This window comes from Moschus berezovskii, chromosome 7, assembly GCF_049115385.1.
Source record: "Moschus berezovskii isolate FMDL1 chromosome 7, NW_MosBer_1.0, whole genome shotgun sequence".
Classification (NCBI taxonomy): domain Eukaryota; kingdom Metazoa; phylum Chordata; class Mammalia; order Artiodactyla; family Moschidae; genus Moschus; species Moschus berezovskii.
In genome coordinates this window covers 101,897,506-101,916,526 of record NC_142466.1, presented here as the reverse complement: position 1 = coordinate 101,916,526, position 19,021 = coordinate 101,897,506, and the positions used below count along the sequence as shown (strand labels likewise).

General features: G+C 43.6%; 1 protein-coding gene across 1 annotated transcript in view; it reads left to right on the top strand.

The window, feature by feature from the left end:
• ABCA1 (ATP binding cassette subfamily A member 1) overlaps window positions 1-19,021 on the top strand; it is a 140,489-nt gene that overhangs the window by 9,685 nt on the left and 111,783 nt on the right. Inside the window, exon 2 of the mRNA XM_088838222.1 lies at window positions 13,244-13,407. Within this exon, the coding sequence (XP_088694348.1) occupies window positions 13,342-13,407 (66 nt within the window). The 5' untranslated portion in view covers window positions 13,244-13,341. The remainder of the gene's footprint in view (window positions 1-13,243; window positions 13,408-19,021) is intronic.

Sequence of the window (19,021 nt, the reverse complement as noted above, 5' to 3'; positions counted from 1 at the left end):
AAGGAAGTCCCCAGAAGATCTTCTACTCCAGTCTCCTTATATTCTGTGGCTCAGAGTGGTAGAATGGCTTGCCTAAATTCATTCCCTAGCAGTCAGTAACAGGAATTTAAAGTCTTAACTTTTTGCTTCTTTAATCCAGGCTTCTTGCTACTGTACCAGAATTTAGGGTGGTAGGTACAGTGTCCCTTTAGGAGAAAAGAATTCAGTCTACTTTCAGCTTACAGTGGACACTGAATCTTTAATATTGAACCGGCCTCATTTATTCTATTGGTCCAGTTTGAATCTTAATGGGTTTTTCAACTAGATTTTCTTTTTCTCTCAAATAAACCCTGCTCTTTGGCTGTAAGTTCAAATCAAGGGAAGGCCCACAAAAGTCCCAAAGGTTGTCTTTCCCTGGGACCATTTTCTTCATGCAAAAGTAGAAAAACCTTGTGGATTAATTGTGATTACAGGCAGTTTTTTAGCTTTTCAGTTGTCTTTTAACTTTAATGATTGTGTTAATTTTGGAAGTAACTTGAGTTCAAGATAAGGAAAGCCTTTGGTCAAGTAGTGTTTCTTCAGTAATCAGTCCTGCTACAGGACTTGGAAATTTAGTGGAATTAGTGCCATTTTCCCATTTCCAACTCCAGTCCCATTTCACGTGATCTCAGCATGGCTTTCTCCTTGGCTGTCCGACACTAGGTTCCAATGGCCTCTATTGGGGGGAGTGCATGTCCCCTGGAGGCTGCAAAGACCAGCAAGGCACACTGTCCTCAGGTGGAACTCCACTGGGGATTCCATGCTCAAGTGATGAAGACACTTAGCATACAGTCGCTTGGAAGATGAGAGTGTGTGCATTTTAAAATGCCATTGTCAACTGCAGTTGATAAAAGAGGCTAGCAGGAGTTTTACCCAATAGTTTAGTTGCATCTTTCCTTGAGCATTTTGTTATCTGGCACATAAAATATTTGATTTGTGAAGATCTTAATGACAGTAGCACTTTCAAGAAGAGGTACTCAGAATCATCATAACATTGAAATAATTCAGATCAATTTCCACTGGGAACATCCTTCCAGACCTCAAATGATGGAGCTCATGTTGCCAGTATTTTTTCTTTTTAAAAGCTAACATCCTTCATTTTTTGTTTTTCAGGTCAACTTGTGATCTTATTCCTCTGTAATTTAGCAAGGCAGTCAACAAAGTGGCTTGTTAGTTCAAGAGAAGGAGTTCAGTTTTGAATTTGGGAGGGCAGGGCTTCGACTCTGTGCCTATCCTGGAGCTCCACCTACATCCTCACCTATCTGGTCAGCTAGTTCTCACTGGGTTGCATCTCGGACACATGAGGCATCTTGGACAAATGACCTGTTCTAGCTCTGTATCAAGAGCTGGTTGGTGAAAGGGGAGGTTCTAGACAAGGTTGCTGGGTTTGGTCACACGTGAGCTAGAACTGGAAAAGAGCCACAGGTGAGATTACTAGTTTTGGCAAAAGTAAAAGGAATAAAGTGTTGAGGTTGAAAAATTGTATACAGGTTTTGATAAGCTTCATTGAATGAGTTCTTGACTTGAGCTTATGAGTTTAGAGTTTGAGGCTCCTGATCAGTGTTGACAGTTTTGTATTCATGGTTGAGCCCCTAGGGGAGGTGTTCTTGTTAGTTGGCATGTTTACAGGGGTCTGGAGCTTCAGTCTGGCAAAATTACAGATTTTCCTTTGCTCACAAGAAGTCCATGAAAATGAATGTCCTTACCAACAAATTCAAGCGACTTTGGGGAAGACCAAATTAGATGCACTCCTGTTTAATCTGAATTTCTTTGAATGCAGCTGGAAAATTTGTCATGGTTTTGGGCTACCTGAACTTGTCCTTTATGACATTTCTGATTTGCTACCCTGGTGAACCTGCTTTAACTGATTTTTCTCATTACTGAGGTCTGACTTCAGAAGCCTTAACTCTACAAATGTGTATAAGCACCAAGTGGCTCTGGGCTCAGTGTGGCATAGGACAGTAAGATGTTGAGACATGGTAGCTTGTGGCCTGACTTACTGTGTAGTAGGGACCATCAGAGCACTTAGTTCACTGGAGGAGATGGTAGGAGAGCTGAAGAGATGGAGGAATAAATATAAGGCCCAGATTGCAAATAGGTAATTGACCTGGAAGCTGGAGGAAGTAGTCTGGAGAACAAAACTGAGCGAGGTGCTGAAGACATGGAGGAAGGCAGCCTGTGTGGAACAGAAGAGCTGACTGCTCCCAGAGCAGAAGAATAGTATACGTGGGTGGTAGGCATCCCTAAATGGGGGGGGGGGTGATGGTAAGACACTGGTAGAAATGGTACCAGGATACCAGCAAAACCCTTTCACATCTCCCACCGATCTGGGCATGCAGAGAGTTCCAGTGTGTTCTGGAAAGGCTGTTGGGTAAATAGTCCCTTCTGTGGACAGAGAAGGAAGAAGAGAGATTGCTTTAATATTAATAAACTGCCCGCTTGTGCTCCGCCTGAGTGCTTTGGGGAAGCCCAGGTAGCTCAGTGGTAAAGAATTTACCTGCCAATACAGGAGACGCAGGAGACACGGGTTCGGGAAGATCCCTTGGAGGAGGAAATGACAGCCCACTCCAGTATTCTTGCCTGGAAAATCTCATGGACAGAGGAGCCTGGTCGGCTAGAGTTCATGGGGTCCCAAAGAGTAAGAGATGACTTAACACACACACTGAGTACTTTACACTGTGAAGTCAGCTGCACTAATCATAGATGCCATTTACTGACATTGCTTTTGTCCCAAATAATGTTTTATGTACATTATTTGTTCTGTTTTATGGAGAGAATACAGGGACTCAATGCCTAGGGTCCCTGAGCTGGTGAGTAGCAGAGTCAGGATTCAAACCCCACTTTCTCTGACTCCAAAACCTCCCTTCTGTCTACCAGGCCATTTAATTCAGGAAAATAATTAAGGACATCTGGGGAAGCTTGCTGCACAGCGTCATCGGTCCACAGGAAGGGGAAGGCAGTGAAGGGATTTGGGTTTGTCTGTCCCCAAGTCCTTTGATCACTTTCATAAAAATAAACTTTTAAGGCTGGGAGAAGTTTGAACATCTGAAGATGTTAACCCTTCCGAGATGTAAAGCAAACAAAATGGTTTTTGCTGACACAGTCACTAAGCCTTTTATCCTAAAATTCTCTTGGAAAGCCCTCCTCCAACAACAGGGAACATTATCCAGTCAAAGTTTTCTGCAAATAAAGGATTGCTCATGGAGGCAGACTTGCTTGTGTTTCTGTATCACTCAGGGTGTTTGTCACTTTCATAGTTCCTTCCCTGCAGGATCCTCTAACTTTGGCATTATGATTGTGGTTGAGAAAAAAGTTATTTTCTATGTCATGTAATGTTGACAGGTATTTCATTTCTAGGGGAAAGGTTTCTTTTTCCTATATGCTACACACCTGCAACCATGGAAAAAGCAAATAGTTGTATTGTTTCCTGAAGTCTTCCTTTCAGGGTTGCTCTGTTTGTTTAGTGGAAATCAGCAGTGTAAGAAGGTCTGTCTCTAACATTTTGTCGGAATTTCTCCATAATTCTACAATGATGAAACAAGAACTTGAGGACAGGATGGATTTACTTTCAGAAACTCTGGTTGTCAGTTTTAGCTGCTAGCAACTAGACTGTTGAGAGTGATAAATAGGATCTTTGGTTGTCCAAATATCAGCAAAATGATAGAAATAGATTTAAACTTTTGGAATCCCCTTTAAAATAGAATTTTTGACAGCATGAGGAATTGTGCTTCTCAAAGGCTTGTTATGGATTTGTACAATATTCTTGTATTTCTTCTGACTTTTCAGTTTTTGTGTATTCCTGTCATAGTCCTCATTTTGAAAATTAGCCATTAGCAAAAACTTTCATCCAGGAAAGTGAATATATATTCTAGGGTGAAACAAGAATGTGCAGTTATATATAAACTTACTGTTGCTGCTGCTAAGTCACTTCAGTCGTGTCCGACTCTGTGTGACCCCATAGGCAGAAGCCCACCAGGCTCCCCCTTCCCTGGCGTTCTCCAGGCAAGAACACTGGAGTGGGTTGCTATTTCCTTCTCTGTTACTAATAATCAAATATGATACATTTGGTACTTAAAATTCCCCTTGAGTTCCAAGATCTTCACGACCCAGATAATCACGATGGTGTGATCACTGACCTAGAGCCAGACATCCTGGAATGTGAAGTCAGGTGGACCTTAGAAAGCATCACTACAAGCCAAGCTAGTGGAAGTAATGGAATTCCAGTTGAGCTATTTCGAATCCTGAAAGATGATGCTGTGTAAGTGCTGCACTCAATATGCCAGCAAATTTGGAAAATCAGCAGTGGCCACAGGACTGGAAAAGGTCAGTTTTCATTCCAATCCCAAAGAAAGGCAGTGCCAAATAATTTTCAAACTACCGCACAATTGCACTCATCTCACACACTAGTAAAGTCATGCTCAAAATTCTCCAAGCCAGGCTTTAGCAATACATGAACCGTGAACTTCCAGATGGTCAAACTGGTTTTAGAAAAGGCAGAGGAACCAGAGATCAAATTGCCAACATCTGCTGGATCATGGAAAAAGCAAGAGAGTTCCAGAAAAACATCTACTTCTGCTTTATTGACTATGCCAAAGCCTTTGACTGTGTGGATCACAATAAACTGTGGAAAATTCTGAAAGAGATGGGAACACCAGACCACCTATCCTGCCTCTTGAGAAACCTATATGCAGGTCAGGAAGCAACAGTTAGAACTAGACATGGAATAACAGACTGGTTCCAAATAGGAAAAGGAGTACGTCAAGGCTGTATATTGTCACCCTGTTTATTTAACTTATATGCAGAGTACATCATGAGAAATGCTGGGTTGTAAGAAGCCCAAGCTGGAATCAAGATTGCCAGGAGAAATATCAATAACCTGAGATATGCAGATGACACCACCCTTATGGCAGAAAGTGAAGAGGAACTCAAAAGCCTCTTGAAGGTGAAAGAGGAGAGTGAAAAAGTTAGCTTAAAACTCAACATTCAGAAAACTAAGATCATGGCATCCGGTCCCATCACTTCATGGGAAATAAGTGGGGAAACATTGGAAACAGTGTCAGACTTTTATTTTTTTGGGCTCCAAAATCACTGCAGATGGTGATTGCAGCCATGAAATTAAAAGACGCTTGCTCCTTGGAAGGAAAGTTATGACCAACCTAGAAAACATATTAAAAGGCAGAGACATTTAAAAAAAAAAAAAGCAGAGATATGACTTTGCCAACAGAGGTCCGTCTAGTCAAGGTTATGGTTTTTCCAGTGCTCATGTATGGATGTGAGAGTTGGACTGTGAAGAAAGCTGATCGCCGAAGAAGAGATGCTTTTGAACTGTGGTGTTGGAGAAGACCCTTGCGAGTCCTTGGACTGCAAGGAGATCCAACAAGTCCATCCTAAAGGAGACCAGTCCTGGAAGGATTGATGCTGAGGCTGAAACTCCAATAATTTGGCCACCTCATGTGAAGAGCTGACTCACTGGAAAAGACCCTGATGCTGGGAGGGATTGGAGGCAGGAGGAGAAGGGGACGACAGAGGATGAGATGATTGGATGGTATCACCAACTCGATGCACATGAGTTTGGGTGAGCTCCGGGAGTTGGTGATGGACAGGGAGGCCTGGCATGATGCGATGTATACATCTAATTAATTTATTAATTCTAACAATTTGTAACTCAGTTCAGTTCAGTCGCTCAGTCATGCCTGACTCTTTGCGACCCCATGAATCTCATAAGATGGGCTTCCCTGGTGGCTCAGAGGTTAAAGCGTCTGCCTCCAATGCTGGAGACCCGGGTTCGATCCCTGGGTCGGGAAGATCCCCTGGAGATGGAAACGGTAACCCACTCCAGTATTCTTGCCTGGAGAATCCCATGGACGGAGAAGCCTGGTAGGCTACAGTCCACAGGATCGCATAGAGTCGGACACGACTGAGCGACAGAACGGAACGGAACGGATTTTTAAGATATTTATTTGGCTGTACTTGGTCTTGGTTGTGATATGTGAGATTGAGTTCCCTGACCAGGGATCCTACCTGGGCCCCCTTCATTGGGAATGTAGAATCTTAGCCACTGGAAAGTCCTGGATCTGTATTTTTAAAACAGGTCTTGTGATAGAGCCTCTTCTAGAATGACAGGAATCTTCTAGAATGATAGAATGTCTTCCTTTTATCTGTGACTTTTATCTTGGAGGATTTCTTCCATCATTTTTTTCTCTTTAAATTTGAGTATTAAGATGTTATGGTACAAGTAGGAACACAGTTTCAGGGGTCGCCAAGTACCAGCCCATGACCTTTACGTAGGCCTCTAAGGGTTTAGTGGCCACTAAGGACAGTTTCCCTGAGTTGTGAGTCTACAGTCTGTCTGCAGAGGGCAGGAGGATAGAATTTAAGGATTAGCATGAATGGCCTTATGGGTAGAGAGCTCAGTGACAACTGTAGGCCAGAAAAGAAACTGAGGCAGTTAAAATAACTTAGGCTTAATGAGGTTGATGGCTATCTTGGGAGAAATCATGGGGAGACTTTCCAAGTCGCCTTCTTCCACCACGGCAGCCATGCCCTATCATCAGCCATGGTTGCAAAGAGCCTGTTCCAGCCTGGTTTTAACCTCAGTATCATTTTCCATAAATGTGGCTACTGATCTGGAGACATACACTCGGAGAGGCAATTACAAAACAGACCTCTTCCAAAGCAGCATGCTCTGGTGGTCTTACAGGTTTCATATTCTCAATTCTACAGAAACTTCTACATCTCTCTGGAGATGAGATGCAGCAGTACCTGTGATCCTTGTATTTGCATCAGCATCTGAGGAAGAGATCATTAGTTGAGCTTTAGCGCCAACACATGTACTACAGTTCGTACGTTATATAGTTATATCCTGCCTTAAAGCTACCTCTTGCTTTTGTTACTGGCTAGCTATTTATTGACATAGGACATAGTTTCATCAGGAGAGATTTCAACTTCTGTCTCACTTCTGGAAAGTATGGGGAAATTTGTCTAACAAAGAACACACACATATTTATTAATTTGTTTGTTTAGAGAAAGAGCTGTCATAAAACCACTGTTTTTGAAAGACGATAGTCAGTTGCTGGCTGCATATTCTGTGTGTATGAGCTATTTGGGTAGAACTGATAGGAAAAGTGTGTTCAGAAGAATAAACAGAGTTGGAGGAGGAATACAGTAGTGGGAAAGTAGGAGTAGTTGTTGACAAAGTTATTTCTGGAGAAACCTGGAGGCCAGTTCCGACTCTCGGGGTGAGTCTGGGCAGGCCCCTTGCTTTTGGTGGGCCTTGGCTTCTCTGTAAGATTGGGGTGTGGTGGGAGTGGGTCTCCAAAGCTGCAATGACTTCTTTCTATCAGCCGGGGGTTGGCCTTGTGCAAGGTTGTCCTCTTCTGCTTCGAGGGGCCGACTTCTCAGCTCCAGTGAGAAATGGCAGTTGTGTGGTTCCCAGTGGACACTGGCCTTTCTTGGAGCAAGTGGGTAGGAGGTTCACTACCCCCCTTAGATGGAAGCTCAGCTTCATGTGCTTGCAGTGTTCTTGTAGGAAGGAAAAAGACCAACCAACCCTTTGTTACTGCACAAACTAAGAGTTTCGGATGGTAGTGAAAACATGGGTGGTTTTTTTCCTTACTGCATTTCTGTAGACAGATTTAATGTTTTGGAAGCGTAGAAGGCAGTCACGGGATGTAGTTCCTGTTTTCCTTTTGACGTCAGCAAGTGGGAAAAAATCTTCCCACCTTTCTTTTTAGCATGTCTGCTTCTTTCTCTTGCTTCCTTTCTTCTTCTCTCATCTCTCTTTGAAACTTACGTGTGAAGTTCAAAAGGGCTGGACATTTTCGTGAGGATGGGGGTTGGAGGAGCAGTGCAGTAGCTGCTGACTGGGCTCATCATTTCCCGTTGGCACCAGGCTTCCTGTGAACTTCTACTCTTTTTCTTTTGCCACCATTGCTGAGTCTGCCTGGCATTTCATATTTTGGTTTAGGGAAAAGTTAAAAGAATTCATAATCCCAGCTGTCACTTGGTGACCCCTTTGCCAGTAGCATATGGCATATTCTCATTTCACTGACCTAAAGAAAAGAATCAGCCACCTACCATTACTCTCTTTGCTCTGCTTTATTTTTCTTCATTATTCTTATCCCTCACTGCCTTAACAACACACTGTTATTTGTCAGGTCTTTTTCCACCTTGCTAGAAGTTCCATGAGAACACTTTTGTTCATTGCTGAATCTCCAATGTCTGGGACAGCACCTGCACATAATAGGTATTCAATAAATATTGCTGTGGCTAATGGAAGCCTTGCAGAGTTAAGGCTGCAGTTGTTTGTGGAATGAACAGGAGTTGAAGATTTTATTCATCATTTACTTTCCTAGAGAATCACACAATAGTCAAGCTTTACATCATACAGTTCTTATTTCTTCCAAGGCATGATTTGACTTGTGGAATACGTTAATTATTATCATAGAACACATGTTTTTTTTGCGGGGGGTAGGAGATCATTGACATATAATTTACATGCAGTTAAATTTAGCCTTTTTTACACTCATCTTTATAGTATATGTGTGACCACTGCCACAACCATGGTGTGGAATATATCTGTCACCCAGTGCTCCTTGCAGTCTGTCCTCTCCCCTTCCCACTGGCAACCATGGATCCGATTTCTGTCCCCACTGTTTCACCTTTCCAGAATGTCGTATAAGTAGATTCATATAGTATGTAGTCTTTTGTGTCTGACTTTTTTCTCTTAGCATAAGGCTTTTGAGATTTCTCCCATGCTGTTGAATGTATTAGTAGTGTGGTCCTTTTTTGTTGCTGAGTAGTATTCCATTTTAACTTATTCACTGATTTATGGATCTTTGGATTGCTTCCAGTTTGGACTATTCTATGTAAGACTTCTGTGGATGTTCACATGCTGGTCTTTGTGTGAACGTATGCTATCATTTCTTTTGGGCAAATGCCTAGGACAGGATGGTTGGGCTGTATCATAGGTCTGTGTGTAATTTTATAAGAAACCGCCAGAGTATTTAACAAAGTGGCTGTTCCATTTTCATTCCTACAAGCAGTGTATGATAGTGCCAGTTGCTGCTCATACTTTAAAATTTAAAAACTTGTAGTAGTTCCAGTGGCTATGTATCTCATTGTAGTTTTAACTTTCATTTCTCTGCAACTAATAATTGCTTATTTGAGAAAGTCGTGGCTTAGCAGGCTGTGGTATTTTCTAGGTATTTAATAATTTTAAAATATCAGTGGCATTTGAAGTGAAAATGTCTTTTAAAAAATTGGCCAAAGATCTAATTGGTCACTTCCATGAGGTCATACTGTACAAAAAAAGTTGGGGTGTGGAAACTATGTCAAATTTTGGCAAAGGGTGATTCACCTGGGTGACTTATGTGGAGACCTGGAGAGGACATGCCTAGGACTTGGCTTGAAGGTGGGGAAAAAGCAGGTTTCTTGGCTCCTCTGGCCTTGGGAGGGCCTGCTCCATCCTTAGCTAAACCTGTGTTTGTGGGAAGCCAACCTAGATTCAGTAACACTTTCCTGAAGTCACCAGCAATCCTCACAGCTGTCTCCAGTGTGTGGTGAACATAGAGCCCCCTCCCTGGGGACAATTTGCCTTAATCAGTTAATCAAGCTTGAGAAATCGGTTACCACAGGCCCGGGAGTGCCACCACCCTTCCATCCTGAATCCCTGTTTCTCACGTCCATCTCATAGTTAATTAATTAAGCAAATATTCCCTGAAGGGTTACTCTGTGCCTTATACTGTTTTGCATGTTGGGGGAAACTGTGACTAAGAAAGAGAAATGATCCTATGGACTCAGAAAGTGGCAGAAACGATGCAAGGGAAAACAGAGGCTTCCGTGAATGCACCTCGGAGGAGTTTTTAACCAGATGTCAGTGCAGGGGAGGTATCAGGACGGGATCCTATGGTTGAGGAAGATTCGGCCTGGCTGACACTGCTGGAAGCAGCGGTTCAGGACAGAGAACATGCAGGAGGCCCACTGGTGGGAGAGAGGGCTGCCCATTTGGAGCCGTGAATAGTTTTCTGGGGCTTGGTTTAGAAAGGGGGGAGTGGTGAGAGAGGAGGCTGGAGTCGTTGGGGAGACCAGCTAAACCAAGGTGAGGACTGCACTTTATCCCCAGGGCAGTGGGGTGCTGACAAAGGCAGTTTTAAGTGGGAGAGTGGCTTGTTTGGAGCTTTGGTTTAGTGGCATCACTTTGATTTCTCTGTGCTAAATGGATGGAGGGGGCAAGACTGGAGGCAGGGAGTTCAGGGAAGTGGCTGTTGTGGTCGTCCAGGAGCCGGAAGAGGGTGGCCTATTGACTGGCCATGATTGTGAAGTGGGACGCTTTCCAACCAGTAACTGGAAATGTGCGCAGGGGCAGGATGAGTGTGCTACTCACTTTGAAGCATTGAGAAATCTAGTCAATACATAGTACAGCCTTCTTTTTGGTTTTGGTTTGTTTGTTTGCTTCCTTGGAAAACTGATGTAGAAATCTCCCTTTGGCCTCAGTTACCTGAGCAGAGGATTTGGGCATTGCCAAAACCTCCTCTTTGGATAAAATTGCTCCCAGAATGGTCACCATGTTCTGAGGTGGGAGGAGGGAATTATGCAAGAGGCCCAGGGCTATGCCAAGGTGGGTAGGAAAGCGGGGCAAGTACCCATCGAAGCCGGAGCAAAACCTTCTACCGCTGCATAGGCTGCTTCTTGCTGACATCTCTGCGTGTCTCCTGGAGGGTCTCTGAAGCTAGGATCCATGTCTGGAAATGCAGAAACCCCGCTTTAGGAAAATACTCTCCAAAAACGTTCCTCCTGGCCGTTCTCGTATTCTGCAGAGGTGTGTCTTCTTTTCTTCGGAGATTCTCCACTCAGATTTAGGGGATTCTGTGTCTTGGTTTGAGCCTGAGGGTCTTTAACACTAGGCCATTCTGATTTCATCCTTCCTACTTTGCCCCTCCTACCTTGTCAGAAACCCATGATGGGTTTGCTAAAAAATACTGCTGCTGCTAAAAATGATGGAGTAGAAAAGAATGTTTGGACAGGACATAACCATTTCTCTGTAAGAGGTAGGGATGGACCAGGGAAAGAAAAGTGGGGGGAGGGAGCTCATTTCTTTGCCACTTACAGTGTGCCGTGTACTTTGCTGGGGAACTTATATATTTATTTATATTGTCTCATTGACAATTGAATATCCATTGAATATCCTGCAAGGTAGGTATTGTCACCCCCATTTTACACTGAGGAAATTGATGCTCAGAGGGCATAAAGTTTTGGCCAAGGGCACATAGTGAGAAGCTGGACCTAATTTCTGTCTAAGCTATCTTTCCTTTTTAAATTATAAACTTATGTTCCAACCTCCTCATTGTTACCTTGGGGACCTGAAAAGATTTGTGTAGCTTCTAAATCTACAACTAAGTGATTCCTGGAGAGCACCTTTTGCATCGGGAAAATCTAGCTAATTATTTATTTCAGTGTTTTTGGAATGCAAGCCCTGTCCCAGGCCACTTACAAAATGATTTAGGATTACAAGCACGAAGCTCACAACCAAATTCTGGCTGTCAGTGCTCAGAGAGACCAGTGGCCATCTTTAAATAACACATTGTGGATGGACACAGTGCTGGTTTAATTATTTTTAGTGAGAATTTTTTTGGGGAGGGGCATCTGTGTCCATCCACAGGTTTGCTGAGCAAATGGTAAAAGAATGGTCCTAAGACTTGACTCTTTCAGAGGAATCCCTGATTTGTTGGCTTATCAATGAGTGAATTAAAATACATAATAGTAGAGTCAGTGATTCTTCTCAGACACTGTAGACTGCTTACATTCCCTTTTCTTTTGTAGAAGTTTCTAATCCAAGTCCTTGTGGTGTGGGGGCCAAGAGGGTAAAGTCCTGCTAGAAGTTGACCTTTGCATTGAGGTCTGTTTGGACTCACAGACTTTTAGTCCAGTACTTAGTTTTTTATCCACAAGCGGTCACTACATTCTTAGCCCTTTCTGCTGTTTGTTCCTCCTGCTTAATCTCGCATCCCCTCCTCCATTCCACCAGAGACCACAATGATTAAAAGAGCCATTTTAGAGGTAACGTTGGTTTCTTATTTCTGCTAAGAGTTCCTGGCTGTGAAGTGGTATCAGGGCCTAGCTTTGACCTGTGTATCCCTCCCTTCTTCCAGTTTTTATTTTCTGCCTTTTCCCTAGCTTTAATTTTACTATGACTACTGGGGTTACTCCAGCATTAAATAAATACTGTTGTTGAGGGGCAACTGGGACACACAGGAGGTTGTATCCCCTGTTTATGAGAGCCTTCTCCCAGCATGGCAAAACAAGGAGGCACCTGTGACACCTGACAAGGAGTAGGTGGGCCCTGTACAGGTGGAGCAAGGCCAGAAGTGTGCATATGTCCAGACAGTGGGAACTTGTCAGTTTCACAGGTGATGCTCTCTGCCTGCCTTGGCTGCCTTGTTTTTCTCCATGGGATATTGTTTTCTCTCCACCACATAGAACACTAGGGGTTGTCCTCCTCACTTAGGAGCCAGGTGTCTGTGGCATTTCCTTGGTGTTTACTCACAGTCATCTAAGACATGCTGTGACTTTTCAGATTAGGAAACTGCTCTATCAGCGGTGCCATTTATCATTGGAAGGACTCAACTTTGTGGCGAGATGAAAATGTAGTCTGCAGCAAATTTCAGACAATAGTGTAAGTCACTCCAGGTTCAAGGCAAAATTTATAAATGCTGCTGACGTTTTCTGAGAAGGAAGGCATTTTCTTAGAGAAGGGAGGCAGGTCTCTGGGATTCCAGTATGCCATTTGCAGCGCTGGTGTTTTGGGCACATAGATTGATCACTTAGGTCTGCCTTCAATTTTTCATTTTTTTCAATTTTTCATTCCCAATGGTCACATCAGTGGAGCTCAAGTGATTCGGATAATAATGACTTACTCGCAGGCTAATGCCAGAAAAGCTCCAGCATCCCTGTTTACCAGAGACCCAAGGCTGGAAGGTGGGGACTCATGCCTTATGGAGAAGCAGTCATGAGACAGAACTGGGTGTTGAGAGCTCAGGTGAGGGGGCTGGTGCAACAGTCCTCACTGGCGTACAGGGCTGGAAGTCGGGGACTCATGCCTTATGGAGAAGCAGTCATGAGACAGAACTTGGTGTTGAGAGCTCAGGTGAGGGGGCTGGTACAACAGCCCTCACTGGCGTATGGCTTTGCAGCAAAAACTAACATCCCCTCTTGCTTTATCTTTCAGTTAATGACCAGCCACGGCGTCCCTGCTGTGAGCTCCAGCCACTTCCTTCCCAGGCTCCCGAGCCTCACGCAGGCAGCTGTGGTGCTGGCTGAGGTAACATGGCTTATTGGCCTCAGCTGAGATTGCTGCTGTGGAAGAACCTTACTTTCAGAAGAAGACAAACAGTAAGCCCGAGTTTCTCTGGGGGTTCTCTCCTGTTTTACTTCCTGATTTTGAGTTGGGAGTGAAGAAGGGAGTGGAAAAGAGATTCTTCTTGTTTTTTTTTTTTTTACTTATTTTAATTGGAGGATAATTCCTTTATAGTGTTGTTCTTAGTTTTCTTAAGGTGATTGAATGTGTCTGGTCCTGGCGGACCCAGGACTGTGTGGGGTCCTGATTTAGCTCGCCCTGTCTCTTATCATAGGAGGCAGATTTGCAACCAGGTGGGAGTCATAGCTTTGGTTTGTGCTAGTGCCCAGGCCCAAGTTCAGACCCCTGGAACCTGGCACACATTGCCCCTTGGCCATCTTACTCCTAACTTTTGCTGCAGCCCTGAGGGCTGCTTGGCTCTGCAAGAGCTCCTAATGGTCTGGGTGGTGGAGTTGAAGTGAGTTCATGGCCCAGCTCTTAGAGGTCAGAGACTGAATCTTTTAGTATGGACTCTCCCCTTTCAGCTTGGACTGCGAGCCTGGAGGAATACAAAACAGATTTATTTCTGTGGCGGGTACTATGCCATTCACCTCTGGATGAAATAGTGATACTTTGAAGAACCCTGAGAATACCGTCTTTAACACTTGGTGAATGATATTTTTCTGTGAGCAGGTACAATAAGGCCCGGAGATTTCTCTGAAGCTCTGATATCAGCTCTTGGCTTCTCCCTCCCCGAACAGCCCTAGAGATCCTGTCTGATCTCCTGTGTTTAGCCGCACCTCTCTATAGTTGCCTTCTAGATGTCTGCTTCTTGCCCTGCATTTTTTCCTGAATCCTAAGCCTACATCCCCTTTTGACTGTCCTCATGAAGCTTAACACGTCTGCAACCGAAATGACCATCCTCTTTAGACTCAAAGAGCCATAAGGGATCTTGGAGATAACTTAATTCACTGTTTCTGAAACTAGACTAATGCTGCTGCTGCTAAGTCACTTCAGTCGTGTCCGACTCTGTGTGACCCCATAGATGGAAGCCTACCAGGCTCCCCCGTCCCTGGGATTCTCCAGACAAGAACACTGGAGTGGGTTGCCATTTCCTTCTCCAATGTGTGAAAGTGAAAAGTGAAAGTGAAGTCGCTCAGTCGTGTCAGACCCTTAGCGACCCCATGGACTGCAGCCTACCAGGCTCCTCCATCCATGGGATTTTCTAGGCAAGAGTACTGGAGTGGCTTGCCATTGAGCCCTACTTTAAAAGAACACATATATCAAAGTCCCCTCATGTTCACTAAACATATTTTTTATTATAATGTTACATGAATATGTACGTATGTGAAACTAGATATAAACCCCTTATTCTTATAGACAGTCACACAAACATATGACCTATACAGACTGATAAATTAAGTGCAAGCAAAATTGCAGAACCAGTACAGTTCAAATTAACACTGTTAATGTCGTAAGGTGACTGACACTGTTTGAAGCCATATTTGACACTGTTTGAAGGCAACAGTGTGACTATGGTAGTGAATGCTTATTTGTTTGAGTTTGGACAGTCTATATTACCATGTTTAATGATTCAGTTCTCCAATGACTTTGCAATTTTTCCAGTGACTTTCGTTGGATATCATTTGCTTTCATTTGGTCCAGTCTCATCATTCACAAATTGCTTCTGCATCTGTGCCTCTTTCATTGGTCTACTGTAATTATATTGGTGCTAAAGTGAAGTTGCTCAGTCGTGTCCGACTCTTTGCAACCCCACGGACTGTAACCTACCGGGCTCCTCCATCCATGTGATTTTCCAGGCAAGAATACTGGAGTGGGTTGCCATTTTCTTCTGCAGGGGATCTTCCCAACCCAGGGATCGAACCCGGGTCTCCTGCATTGTAGGCAGATGTGTTTACCGTCTGAGCCACCAGAGAATATTGGTGCTAACACAATGGCAAACACAAATAGAAACTTAGACTTGTGATCTTGTGCCAGAACTTGGTTGTAAAGTAGGCATTCAGAAAACGCAGGTATGTTTATTCATATTTCCTTAGATGACCATTGAAATGAAAACACAAAGTGTTTAAAATCCTGACAGAGAACTCATATAATCCCTCACGAAATTATATATATTATTTGTATCTATATACTTGTTTGAGAAACACTGACTTTTCAGTCCCTCATATTACATGTAGGGAGCTGAATCCCAAGGTCACTTAATGAGAGAGTAGGAACTAGAATTTGTGCATCCTATCTGTCTTGATAATAATAATAATGATACTAAAATATAACAATATTATATAATATATAATATAAAATATAATAAAAGCAAACACTTAGATTGTACTTCCATGTACTAGGCACTAAAGTGAATTGTTAACTCGATTAATCCTTTTAAGATCAACAAAGTACTGTTGTTTCCTTATAACACAAAATGCTATTGTGTTATAACTGGGGAACTTAAATCACAGAGAGAATATAAGTAATTTGTCTGAGGGTCACACTGCTAGTCAGGGGCATATGTAGTGTTCAGTTCTAAATAATCTGACTCTAGAGTTGGTTCTCTAAACCACTATGTCAGATTGCTCTTCAGTGGTATTATTATTTTTTCTGTCTTCAGTCTCAATATCTTGAAGTTTCTTACCTCTTCCTTTGTCCCTGCCGCCCACAGCTGTGCCCAGGCCCTGGTGTTCACAAGACCTATATATTCATTTCCTAGTCTCATTTCTTAGCTACTCTGTGGTCCAGGTCCCTGGTCTTATCATCTGCTGCATTGGCAGCAGCCCATGTGATGGGGAACTGTCTTCGCTGTGCTGTGTCTGTTAGCCAGTGAGTAGTGGAGAGAACTATATCATCTTTGTAATGCAAGGTCTCAAGCTCAAACCTGTCATTTTACAGATAAAGCAGGGAAGGGATTTCCCCAAGTTCAACTAAGGAATCAGGAGCACAGGGTCCCAGAACAGGACTTGGGATTGGGTCATCCAGACTGGGCTAGTGTCTGTTAGTCTTGCTGCTTCTTGCTCAATATTGTTTATCAGTTTAAAAAGAGCGACAATTAGAGAGATAGGCAGGCTTCATAAAAGGCAATTTTTGGCCCTGTGGCAGAGTTCTTATTGAAGGGGAAGTAAGACATAGCATCCTGACACAGAAGGACTTTTTTAGATATACCCCTACGGTCTGCTAACTTGTCTGCCTTACCTCCCTTCCTGATTTCTACAGGAAATGTGTTTTGCCGAACTAGAAAAAAAAGGTGGTTTATTTCATGTTGCAGAAGTTTAGTTTGTCAGGGTGGGAAAGATCTGACCTGACCCTTAGTACAGTTGATGCGAATGGGGTTTCAGGTGTGGGGCAGGGGATCCAGAGATCCACAGTATCAGTCATGGAAGTAGCACCAGAATCAATTTCCTGATGGCCCTAGAGGCACAAGTTCTTTTGAGCAGGCTTTGCCTTGTCTGCACAGGAGGTTTAATACCCATGGATCTCAAGTGCTGGCTGTAGCTACTTACTAGTCCAAATGGCTTGGATCTGTGGATATATTGATTGTAGACAGTGAAACCTGTTTAGGGTCTTGGTTCCACATTGTTAGCTCAGGACATGCCCTGCCCTGTAGGCAGAGAAGGAGTTAGCAGCTCCATGACAGTTCTCATCTGCATTGTACAGAATCCTTGCTTAATTTCCCCCTTCAGAGATCCTGGATGTACTCGCTAGGCTCCCTATCCTGGCACTGGGGATATGCTTAACAAGCATTTGCTCAATGAGGGGTGGATGTGTTCCATGAGCCATTAGTTTATAGATCTTGAGGAGGTGCCCCTGTGAGAGGGGCCGCATGTGCAGGGAGACATGAAGAAGATGTAGGAGCTGGTTGCTGAACAGCAACCCCAGAGCAACCTTCTTGAAAGGTGGCCACTTGCTCTTTCACTCTGTGTCCTCATTTGCTAATGAATTTGGGGGACCTCTTGTCTTGTGCCCGCATTATGCAGACTCATGGGGACCATCAGCCGGGGGTAGCTTTCTGCTGCTCCTGCTGCTCCTGTTAGGCAAAGAATACATTGAAAATGAGTTGCGTAAGTGGGGTGCAAAGCTCAGTTTGGGTCCAAAGTAACAGTTAACTTGTGTGGGTGGTGGTCACTGAGCACAAACAGGGCTTGGGACAGGAAAGGTGAGGGGCTTCGGAGTTCTCCAGATCCCCATCTGGTTTTAGGCTGAGCCAGAGACCAAGGTCCCTGTGGAACAGATGGGACAGAATATGGCCATATGGCCTTTCTTTTTTGCCTTTACTGTTAATTTTCTCACTTAGATCTGTTTAGCCATGTGGCTGAGGAAATAGATAATTTTAATTTCTGCATATTTTAGAGTATCAATATTTGGGCACTGTTCAGTGACAAGGAATAAGCAATCAAATAAACACAAATTGAGTCCTCATTTAAGAGCCACTGGAGAATTTTATAGTGTAGATGCAAACTTTCAGCATTCCCTCCCAGCTTCCAGTTTCACCTGATACATTTCTTCCCTGTCCTTAGTCCTGGCCTGGCAGTGCTGGCTCAAATCCAGCTAATAATTCTAATTATTATCTGACTCTAATTCAATTCTAATTCCAGCTTGGCCACTATATGCCTTAATGGCTTAGGGAAATCATTTTCCCTGACTTTTAGTTTCCCCTTCTATGGAATGAGGACAATTTGCACAAATAGCCATTTATTGTTTCCTTTGAATAAATATTTACTAAACATCTATTGCATGTGAGACAGTGTCCTGGGTGTACAGTGGTGAAGCAGACAGGGAGGATCCCTGCTCTCATAGAGCTTACAGTTCAGCCAGGAAAGCAGATATGAAGCATGTTGTCACATAAGTAGAAATATCATAGCTGTGGTAAGTGCTATGAAAGGGGAAAAAAAAAAAAAACAACTGTCCTACTATGTCAGTTACCACTCAGTTGTGAGTAGGGACTTAATTTAGAACGAAAGGTCATGACATTTAAGCTGAGAGCCTTGATGTTCAAGCAGCAGTTAGCCAGGGAAAGATCAGGAGCTCTTCCACTGGGGCACTGGCTTCCAGGCAGAGAGACAGGGTGTGAAGGCCGCGTGCCTAATGCATGTCCTGGAGCCAAGGGGCAGGAACACCAGTGGCACTTAAGGAAGACTGGCTGGGGGTAAGTTGGGAGTCGGCAGGGTCAGATCATGGAGCTGGTGAAGGACAGTTGAATTTTATATAATGTGCAAAAGGAGTCCCTCAGGTAGGTAGGTCATGATGACAAGGGTCAGATTGTGTAGTCCTTGGCAATGAGGGAACTGAAAGGATGACAGCCTAAGGATGGCAGCCTAAGCATACACATGTACCATTTTGTGATCTGTTTTTGGGCTTCCCAGGTGGCCTTGCCATAAAAAACCGCATGCCACTGCAGGAGACATAAGAGACTTGGGTTTGATCCTTGGGTTGTGAAGATATCCTGGAGGAGGGCACGTATTCTTGCCTGGAAAATTCCGTGGATAGAGGAGCCTGAGTGGCTATGGTCCATGGGGTTGCAAAGAGTCAGACATGACTGAAGCGACTTAGCATGGCATGTATGTTGCGTATTTCCAAATAATCTTCATATTATAATAATTATGATGTGTGGGTTGTATTTTATACCTTTGAAAGTACTTTTGTACCTGTTATTTTCTTGATTTT